Source organism: Plasmodium chabaudi (assembly GCF_900002335.3).
Source record: "Plasmodium chabaudi chabaudi strain AS genome assembly, chromosome: 10".
Lineage (NCBI taxonomy): Eukaryota > Apicomplexa > Aconoidasida > Haemosporida > Plasmodiidae > Plasmodium > Plasmodium chabaudi.
The window spans coordinates 947,613-958,524 of record NC_030110.2 but is presented as its reverse complement, the minus strand read 5'-3'; the positions used below and the strand labels follow the sequence as shown (position 1 = coordinate 958,524).

General features: G+C 22.9%; 3 protein-coding genes and 5 non-coding genes across 8 annotated transcripts; 6 read left to right on the top strand and 2 right to left on the bottom strand.

The window, feature by feature from the left end:
• Nucleotides 1-210: 210 nt before the first annotated feature.
• On the top strand, nucleotides 211-1,157 carry PCHAS_1025300 (conserved Plasmodium protein, unknown function; the record flags this gene model as incomplete). The annotated part of the gene is made up of 3 exons (XM_016798393.1): nucleotides 211-565; nucleotides 669-763; nucleotides 1,113-1,157. 3 exons carry the CDS (start codon nucleotides 211-213, stop codon nucleotides 1,155-1,157), a joined length of 495 nt encoding a protein of 164 aa, XP_016655606.1.
• Nucleotides 1,158-1,550: 393 nt separating this feature from the next.
• Nucleotides 1,551-1,961, top strand: PCHAS_1025200 (calmodulin, putative; the record flags this gene model as incomplete). Its single annotated transcript, XM_728992.2, has 1 exon — nucleotides 1,551-1,961. One exon carries the CDS (start codon nucleotides 1,551-1,553, stop codon nucleotides 1,959-1,961), a length of 411 nt encoding a protein of 136 aa, XP_734085.2.
• A 1,155-nt stretch (nucleotides 1,962-3,116) lies between these two features.
• On the top strand, nucleotides 3,117-3,188 carry PCHAS_1025120. The gene has a single exon. It is a non-coding gene; the product is annotated as a tRNA-Pro (tRNA).
• Nucleotides 3,189-4,445: 1,257 nt separating this feature from the next.
• Nucleotides 4,446-4,564, top strand: PCHAS_1025116. Its single transcript, XR_007844668.1, has one exon. It is a non-coding gene; the product is annotated as a 5S ribosomal RNA (ribosomal RNA).
• A 308-nt stretch (nucleotides 4,565-4,872) lies between these two features.
• PCHAS_1025114 lies at nucleotides 4,873-4,991 on the top strand. The gene has a single exon (XR_007844667.1). It is a non-coding gene; the product is annotated as a 5S ribosomal RNA (ribosomal RNA).
• Nucleotides 4,992-5,362: 371 nt separating this feature from the next.
• Nucleotides 5,363-5,481, top strand: PCHAS_1025112. Its single transcript, XR_007844666.1, has one exon. It is a non-coding gene; the product is annotated as a 5S ribosomal RNA (ribosomal RNA).
• A 1,065-nt stretch (nucleotides 5,482-6,546) lies between these two features.
• PCHAS_1025110 lies at nucleotides 6,547-6,850 on the bottom strand. The gene has a single exon (XR_007844665.1). It is a non-coding gene; the product is annotated as a signal recognition particle RNA (non-coding RNA).
• A 1,029-nt stretch (nucleotides 6,851-7,879) lies between these two features.
• On the bottom strand, nucleotides 7,880-10,726 carry PCHAS_1025100 (ATP-dependent RNA helicase DBP4, putative; the record flags this gene model as incomplete). The annotated part of the gene is made up of 2 exons (XM_016798392.1): nucleotides 7,880-7,923; nucleotides 8,176-10,726. 2 exons carry the CDS (start codon nucleotides 10,724-10,726, stop codon nucleotides 7,880-7,882), a joined length of 2,595 nt encoding a protein of 864 aa, XP_016655605.1.
• Between the last annotated feature and the right edge of the window lie 186 nt (nucleotides 10,727-10,912).

The following is a 10,912-nucleotide window of genomic DNA, read 5'->3' as shown; positions in this document are numbered from 1 at the left end:
AGTATGACTGATATGAACTAAGTGATATGTAATGAGAACCTTTAAGGCTCATGCTTTATTATTAGTAATAAACATTTAAACTTTTTATAATACTATCATATCGGCATAAAAGGGCAATAGGCCAAATAATAATATAGTTTGGGTTTTAATTTACCTTTTAATAATAATTGTAAAAATTAAAGCGTTAAAGGCTTAACTTTCTAAACGGAAATGAAAGAAAATAAAATAAATGATGAGCCTGAAACAAAAAAATGCGGCACAATACATAGAGGAAGCTTATTAGATGATCAATTCAAAGATACTTTATCAAATAAATTTCTATTGTATAATGATGAAAATCAAGACAAAGAAAAAACTTGTTCGCAAGAAAAAATAAAAAAGGAAAAACCAAAGATTGACAGAAGTTTAATAGGCAATTTTTCAGCAGATAAATATAAAAATTTCTTATCAAAAATTGAAAAATCCAATGAAAATATCAAAAATATGGATAAAGAAAGTGTGAGAATTGACAAAGATATGTTTGATCAATCATATGACAATATTGACGAAAACTGTGTTGTTATGGGTAATTTTATTTCCTTACTATTATTCTTTTCACTGTTTTAATAATAAGACGATTTTTGAAAATTTAAAATTATGAATATGCTATTTTTATTTATATTTTGTAGACGTATCCATGGGTATTTTTGATGTGTGCAACGAAAATTTGAATGACAATGAACTTAGGGAAAAAAACATTACAGTGTCTGAAGTTCCAATTCAAGTAAACAACCAAAAAATAGAAAAGAATATTTATATGATGGCTATTCGAGTATTTCCACAAATATACATATGTATATAATTGTTTGATAATTTATAAAATTAATTGGGTGTAGCTATATAATATGATAACATTTCTTAACATGCCAATTTAAGATAACAATTATATAATAAAAAATAAATAACATTAATAAAAAAAACAAGCCATTTCTTTATTTTAAAAAATATTTTTAATATTTACATGAACAGACAGAATATATACAATAAATATCTGAATTGTTTTAAAAAAACAGCTAAAATTTTTTTTTTTTATGAATAATAATAGCTAGTTTTTTTTTTTGGACATTTTACAGGAACATGATGAGCAATGTAAACAAGAGTTGATTGAAGAATTATGATAAGCAATATAAAAAAAAGTTATATTATGAGACATCAAAATATATAATAGCGTCTGCAAAATAAATGTAATATATGCATAAATGTATTTTTGTAATTTTAAAAATATTTAACACCATAATAAATTATTTTCCGTTTCATCCAATTTTTTATGCTTCGTAAAAAATAAAATTAAATTGCATTTCACAATTATTTTTAGATCAAAATTGTTACTTTTATTGAATTTATTTACAAACATAGAAAGGAATATCTATATTTATATCTTTTTTAATAAGTATTTATAAAAATTTGTTTTGTGTATTACTTGGTTACAATACTATATTGTTACATACATATGTTTATATTTTTTTGTGTGCAGCATTAATATTATTATAAAAATTTTACCTACTTAAAAAATGTCTAGCATTGATACTTTAATTAAGGAATCCTTTTCCGCCGTAGACAAAAATGCCGACGGCTTCATTTCCAGTTTCGAGTTAGTATATGCCCTAAGATGTATTGGGATAGCACCAGAGAGTAAATATCTCTACAGTGAAGAATATAAAGTTTATTCAATAGTCGAATATTCTAAAATCGCAAAGAAACATTTAGGTGATTCTACACCAAAAGAGAAAATCGTAGAAGCACTTAAAGTATTAGATAAATCAAACAGTGGTAAATTGTCAGTAGATATTTTAGTTTTTTTGGTCAGAACAATGAGCGATATTTTAGTAGAAGATGATTATCAAGAATTTAAAAAATACATTGACCCTAAAAATGAAGAGTTTATAAGTATACCAGAACTTGCAGATAAAATATTAGCTTAAGTGAAAATATTGAAACACATTAACTAAAATCATAATGATATATGCCTAAACCGAATTATTCATATATTTACCTTAAATCCTTTATAAATAAATATGGTTATATTGCATTTTTTACTTCTATATAATTTTATGTTGCTTTAAATTGTTTATTTTATATATTTTTTGCCTTATAATAATGTTCCGAGTTTAACAATTTAATTAAAAGTATATTCATTTTTCTCTCTATATATTTGTTATTAAAACTTATATATCATATATGCTTAACGAAAAGCATACAAATTTTGTTTTTTTAATTATAATTTATATTCTTTATCTGAATTGTGTATATGCCTTATATCTTGTGTATATACACATCCATAAATGTAACATTTGAAAAATAACATGTTTTCATATTTGTCTAAAATTATAAGGACATTTTTGTTATTAAAATAATGTATCGTATATTTTATTAAAACAAAATAAAATTATAATTTGAATACCACTATAAATTCCGCATATACCTAGTAATCCGTTATTAGTTTTGCAATTATATATATGCATTTATTTATCTCAAAACATAAGGTGTTCATATTTGTTCGATATTGATTAGACTTATTAAAATATCACCTTAATGGAAATAAAACATACACTAATGAAGATGCAACCAGAATAATATCTTGATTCAGTATAGGTTTAACCCAAAATAAAAATCCTTTTGGTCATCCATACGCTGATAATTGCAAATAATAAACAGAAATGTTGTATTTTATTTACCTTAGGAATGAAATTATACTATGCTGATAATGAACAATAGCCTATTGTAAAAGTGATGCATAAGTTTTATACGCTAAAAATTGTAATAAATATATAATACGATAAAACACCATAAAATTATTTAATATTATAATTAGTAGTTTTAGTGTTATCCTTACACTTTTTTATATTAATTTTTAGCTTTATTTAATAATATACATATTTATAGCGTTAAATTATTAAGCATTTATTTTGTTTATGCATATATAAACCAGAGATTATATTTATAGTTTTTTTTTTTTTTTTACATATATTATATAATGCAATTATATTTTGAATAGTTTTTATTATTTTCGGTTTTGTATTTAAACAGATATATAAATAATTAAATATTTATTTTTAATATAGATAAATATGAAATGAGGCTACTTAGTCTAGTGGTATGATTCTCTCTTAGGGTGGGAGAGGTCCCGGGTTCGATTCCCGGAGTAGCCCATCAAAAAATTCACTTTTTTTCTATCTATAAAAAATTTTATATCATTTTCTTTAACTTTTATTATTATATTAAATTATTAAATAATATACAATTAATATATATATTATTTTTAATATGCTATATTTATTATTATGTAAATATATTACATATTTTTTATACTTGTTTACGAACAAAATAAGGTACTTTTCAATGGGAAAGATGTATTAATAAAGTTAACTAAAATATTTCTAATATGTATTTGCGTGAACAAATACTTTATAATATACGTAAATAATAAATATATTCACGCTATGCTATATAATGCATAAGAAACTACATTTAAATACGTTTCTTATTGTGAGTTAGGGGTGTTCTCTAATTAGTTGTGTTTGTATTTAAGTCTTTTTTCTTTAGATTTTTACATTAAATTATCATGAATAGTGTATATTCATGTATATCCCTTGTAAATAGGCTTATGCAAGAATGCCATATTTATATAAATATTACTTTCCATATACATAATATGCATTTTTATTTAGTAATATTTCATATGAATGTCTTTTTATCCTTAGAATATTTTTATGGAATATTGTAAGAAAATGTTTTGTATTATACCCACGTCGAATTACCAATATACTTATGAAAAATCTAATTTATATATCCGTCTTTAATTTGAATATTGTTAAAGGAACAAATATAAAGCAGTGGTAATTTCTAGGGATATGAAACAAATGACATTATTTTTCATAAGGAACCTTTCCTATTGTGTTTAGACGTTTTGAAAACAAAGGATACAAATGTTAGTAAGGTTTTAATAGCTACAGTATATATATGTATAAGACTTAGCAATTGTTACTTTTATTAAGAACTAAGTATATTTATTGAAAATTTATATGAAATATGGAAATGTATGTATTAATGCTTAAAGAGGTATTACTTGTAATTTTAATTTGTTAGTGTTTAATAAAATAAATAAAATTGTCAAATTAATATTAAGGTATAATAGAAAAGAAAAACCTCATATAATATTTAAAAGTGATATACAAAAAATTTAATATGATATTGTATGAAGTTAAATTATATTTTTTCCCTAATTATTTTAATAATGCTTAAGCCCTTTAAAAATAAATAAATAAAAAAATATATATACATAAAAAAATTATATAAGATAGTATATTATTCAAGCTTTAAGTAATATACCTATTCATGCATATATATATATATTTATATAAATGAATAAAAAAAATTTTTATGGAATATAAAAAATATAATGCTAATGACTCGTTCATACTACAGTGGCCACACCAGATCCCATCAGAACTCTGAAGTTAAGCACTGTAAGGCTTGGCTAGTACTGAGGTGGGAGACCGCTCGGGAACACTAAGTGATGAGTCATTTTTTATACCTAAAAAAATATTTTTTTTAACCCTAAAAATATCCTTAAAAAAACATCCTTTAGTTTCATATAGGCACGAACTTACTATATTCAAATAAAAAATATTAATTGTACTTATTAAATATTATATAAAATTTTAAACAAATGTATTTATATATACTAAGCCTTAACAATTATTTTATTATATAATATATGCACTATGTATCACTTTTTTTTTTTATATAATAATAGGGCAAATATTTTACCTATATATATTTACTTCCCTATTTATTTAATATGCATATCAAATACAAAAAACTTAATGCTTATGACTCGTTCATACTACAGTGGCCACACCAGATCCCATCAGAACTCTGAAGTTAAGCACTGTAAGGCTTGGCTAGTACTGAGGTGGGAGACCGCTCGGGAACACTAAGTGATGAGTCATTTTTTTATATCAAAAAAAAATCATTTTTTTAATACTAACAAATTTTTAAAAAGAAAAAATCCTTTACAGTTTACTTTAGCCTGAAACTCATATATTAGTCATATAACGAATATTAACCTTAATTAATTATTTACTATAATTAAAAAAAAAAAATGTACTTATTTTTTGGGTACCCTTGTATTATAGCCCTACATGCATAGCATGTTTATTTTATTATATATATATATAATATTATATATATAGTTTATTAATATATGCACTATATATATTCAATATATATTTTTTTTAATATAGCAATGACAAATATTTTACTATATATATAATATATATTATATCGATACGAATATAACATACGAAAAACCTAATACTTATGACTCGTTCATACTACAGTGGCCACACCAGATCCCATCAGAACTCTGAAGTTAAGCACTGTAAGGCTTGGCTAGTACTGAGGTGGGAGACCGCTCGGGAACACTAAGTGATGAGTCATTTTTTTTATATCATAAAAAAAAATTTTATATATAAAAATAAAAATGTTATATTTTTTTTACTATTTAATTTTTTATTAAATAAATTTATATAAAAAAATATATATTATTAATTAAATGAAAATATAAATTATATTAATTTTATATATTTATGATATTTATTAAATTTATGATCTTTGTATTGTAATACATTTGTTGTATAATTAGTTTTTTTTTTCAATGGGTTTAGCCATTTTTATTGTATATATAATGTAGTATTCAAATTGTTTTTTATTGTTAGAATAATTAAAGGGAGAAATATCCTTATGCTATATATACAAACATGTTTATACCTTATGCATGAGTGATGGGAATCTTTTGAGAATGTGGGTATGCTTATGTTAATATATGTTAATGGTAGACATTTTCACTTTCATTTTTGTATATATATATAAAAATGGTATTATCAATGTAACTTTCGGTTTGATATTATTTGAAAGCTTAGAATGTTCTTTAATTTAATTGTGGTAAATCACATATGTGAAGTATAAATTTAAAATTAAGCATACTTTCATATGAATATAATATCGTAACTTTTTATAAAACTCATTATGGACAAAATAATAAAAAAACAAACTCATACTCAGTATATAGTAGTCAAACTGTAATAGTAGTATAATATACCCCTTAATAGTAAATTTTGTCTACAACTTTGTTTGTAAATATTTGGGAAAAATATTTATATAGCACACCCCTATACTTGGATAATTATATTAAAAAATTCATGACAATGCATGTAGATATTTAGTTAACAATTTATTTGATATGTAAAAAGTTTAACAATAAATTTTCTATTCGGTTAATAAAAAAATATACAAAAAATCATTTGAATTATATTATATTTATTTTTATTGGCCAAAAAATGAATATATTTTTAATACAAATAGAAATAATAAATTTTAATAAGCCTCATTTATTAAATAGTTTTACTGAATTTGTATAATATACTTATATTATATGTTAATAAAATATTTTTTACCCTATATATTTTATATATATATTTTTTAATATATAAAAAAACAGCCCTTTGGTGTGCTTACCATGCTTGACGAGATTCGAGATATACTAATCGCTCATCGCAAACTTTGCACCGTATACAAGCGATTGCTAACCCTGCTCTGTTTCCAGCCTAAGGCGTTCCGCAATTCATTATTACTCCAGCATGCTATCTTTCCAACATAGCATGCTCAGTAACTTATATCTTGCAACAGACGAGAGCTCTTATATATTGAATTTCCCGCGACATATGTAGCATCCCTTAAAGACTGCGCAAATTACTTTGCTTTCCCCTTACGGTTACAGCTGCATACCCCGAGGAGCATACAGCCGGTTAATATGCATATATAACTCATAGTGTTAGCATATCATAAAATATTTTATTTTTGGTTACTTATATTTTTTTAAAGTATATATAATAAAATTATATATGTATAATAGCTTTTTTTTACCAATTTATAATAAGCTAATTTTGCAAAAAAAAAAAAATATAAGCATTTACCTTTTGACTATATGCATATTTTTTTCATTATAAAAATCGCATTTTACTTAGTTTAATTTATAATATATCCCTTTTAATGAAAAATAATTTTTTTTATTTAAATGATTTCATAATATCATCTATACTAAATAATTCTATATATATTTATATAGTATAAGCAATTTTCTTTGAGTAGAATAAATACTACATTTCTTATTACCAAATAGTTTATTGCATTTTATATTATAAATTTTATAAGGCTAAACTGGCACTTTACAAACTTCAAGTTCAAATATGTTTGAATTATAGTTATGAATTATGTTAGCTACAATTATAAGTCTATAAAAAGGGATATGTAAGATCACCATGTTGTATATATGTAATATGCATAAACATATATATTATAAATATTGGTATACTCATTAAATAGGGAATATACCCTCCTATAACAATATATATATTTAGCTATCCTTGTTTATTAATATATTAAATTGGTAAAAAAATATTGATCTCTATTTTTATTATACTAGTTATGATAATTATCATTAGGATTAAAAAAATGATTCATTGTTTAATAGTAAAAAGCAAAAATAATAAAATATATTTATGTATAAGTCTTTTTTTATACTTAAAAAGTTAAGAATATGCACACATAGTAACCAAAATAAAATTATATGCATATTCTTCTTATAGTTGGTTGTATAAATTATTAAGAAGAAACGTCATGGATATATAATTCCATATAACAAAAAAATAAGAAAAATGACAAAAATTAATTAAATTACTAACTAAACAAATAAAAAAATATATATATTAGCATTTTATGCCTGATGTATTTTATTAAAGATTTCATCATATTCTCAAAAATGTGGGAACCATCCGAATTATAAAAACATCATTACTTTGTCCTCTAAATCTGATATATTTTCTATAAAGAAAAAAAATAAATAAAATAATGAAACAACCAAATGGTAATAATCATATAATTCAATAATATGAATTAATTTCTTTCTATAAAACTATGCATTTATTTATGAAATAATTATAGAGGGAAAAAAGGGGAAAGCATATATTCCCTATTTTGCCCACATTGCAAATATGAAAAAAAATATGCTCATAGATGCATAACATATCGAAAATATAACAAATAATATATACACATAGATATAATAAATCTTACCAGTTAATTTGTCTTCTTTTTGTTTTTTGGTTTGAGATTTCTTATCAATTAATTTATTCATTTTTTTGGTATCATCCACTTGGTCATTCATGATGCTACTATTTTCAGAACTGCTATAGTCGTCCTCTTGATAAGATGATGATTCCTTGTCATAATCAGATTGTTCATCTGAATTATCGGAATTATCTCTATTCATCATATTTTCTTTTTTCTTTAGCTTATCGATTTTTATTTGCTCATTATCTTTTTCAACTTTTTCTTTTAATAATTCAATATATGATTTTTCATCACGCTTGTTCTTTGTATGCTCATCATCTGTTTCAGTATCTTTACCTTCTATATCACTTTGTTCCATTTCTTCATTTTCATTTAATTCATTTACCAATATCTTAAACTTTACATTTTCATCATTTATTTCATTCCCTACATCATCATATAATACACTATTACTTAGCATTTTAGCTACCTTGACTCGCTTTCTCCTTTTTTTAGTTGGTAATAATAAAGGTCCACTGTCTTCAATTTCAACTCTTTGAGGAACAAATAAATCATCCTCTTCTTGCATATTCGTAATATCATCATTGTCTGAAGTTGTGTTTTCTTTTGCTATGTCTCTTGACTTTTGAGTTTTGTTTGGTTTCAATTTATTCTCTGATTCATCACTATCATCAGGATTGTTATATTCTGACTTGTTCATGGTATCCCTTTTATTTTCATTCGCATCCTCCCCATTTCCTTCTTTTCCTCCCTTTTTCGACTTGCGAGCTTTGAGTATTTCTAAAAACTTTTCAAATCTGGATCTCTTCTTTTTCATTTCAATTTTATTTCCATCATTTATATTCAACTCATCCATCATTTCTTGAGAAAATTCGATAAGCCCATATGCATAGGCTAGCTGATTTAAATCAAGATTTTTAATACCTCTAAATTTCATAATAATATATAAATGCCTTAAATAAATGATCAATGCTTTCTTTGCTAAATGTTTAATTTCAACAAACGCTGCGTTTAAAGAATGTATTTTTTTATTAATATCAAAAAGTTTTTGTTTTTTAATAAATTTCTCCACTATTTCAATATTATTTTCCCTTAATACATTTAAAAAATATTTTTTATTATCAGTCTCATTTGTTAAAAAGATAAGACTATTTCCTACATTAGTAAATCTACCAGTTCTACCCGATCTATGAATAAATGTTTCTAAATTGTCTGGGAAATCAAAATGTATAACCCAATCAACTGAAGCAAAATCAAGACCTCTACAAGCTATATCTGTTGTAAATAAACAAACAAAATTATTTTTTTTTGAAAATAAATGATATGTGTTTAATCGTGATGTTTGCTTTAATTTTCCATGTAATTGTAAAAATTTCATAACTCCCACTTTAATTTTTTTAAAAACTTCAAACATAAATCGAACTTGTTTGCATGTTGAAAAAAAAACAATTATTTTTCTATTTTTTTTTGAAAATAAAAAAGTATATAAATAATTAATTTTGTCATATATACTGCATTCAATATATATTTGTTTTATATTATTACTTTCTATATATTTATCATTATTATTTATACTGACGTATTCATAATCTTTAATGTTAAATGTTTTTAATATGATATTTAAAAATTTACATATTGTGGCTGAAAATAAACAAATTTGACAATTGTCTTTAGGTTTATATAATAAAATACTTTTTAAATTATCATAAAAACTTTTATCAATTAATTTATCAATTTCATCAATTATTAAAGTACTTAAATAGTCTAAATTACAATAATAATTATTTTCTAAATGATATAATAATCTGCCTGGTGTACATACTATAATATTGGAATAACTAAAAATTGCTTTTTCTCTTTCTTCATCTTTTCCGCCTATTGCACAACAAATATTTAATTTATGATATTTATTTAACATGTTTAAAACTTCAAATATTTGAAATACTAATTCTCTTGTTGGAGTTATAATTAATCCTCCTAATATTTTATTAGAACTATCAATGTTATCTCTATAAAGTTTTTCAATTAATGGTACACAAAAACATAATGTTTTTCCTGTTCCAGTTTGTGCTTGAGCATATATATGTTTATTTAATAAAACGATAGGTATAGACACCGATTGTATATTTGTCATATGAGTAAAATTATTTTCATTTAATGATCTTAATGTTTTTTTACTTATTGGTAAACTTTTAAATTCTTGTTGTGTTAATACATTTTTGTCAATTATAGTTAAGTTATTTTTATACCTCTTAACTTCGTTATCACTTTCTGCTGCCCCACTATCATTTTTCTTTTTCTTTTTTTTTTCATTTTCTATATCTTTTTTTTGTTCGTTTTCTATATTGAGTCTCAATTCATCATATTGCTTCCTTTTATTTTCTTCCACTATAAAGCTTAACTTTTCGTCAATCTCTTTTTGTAGTTGTGCCCTTTCATCTGCATTGCTATTTTTTCGAAACTGTTTATTTCCTTTGTGCTTTTTTACCTTATTATGATAGTTTTTATTGTGGATTTTATTATTTTTATCGATCTTCCTTTTATAGTCTATCATATTCAGTTATTTTATTTTTTTACTAAAAATGTTATATATACACTTTAAATGGGAAAAAGCTGCATATTTAATTTTTCAAAAAAGTTAAAAATATATTAATAAATGAAATGGAATAATAATAAAAATATGTTGGAAAATCTACGATCTTCTTATTATTTCTTTTTATTATTATTTCAAAATGATGCT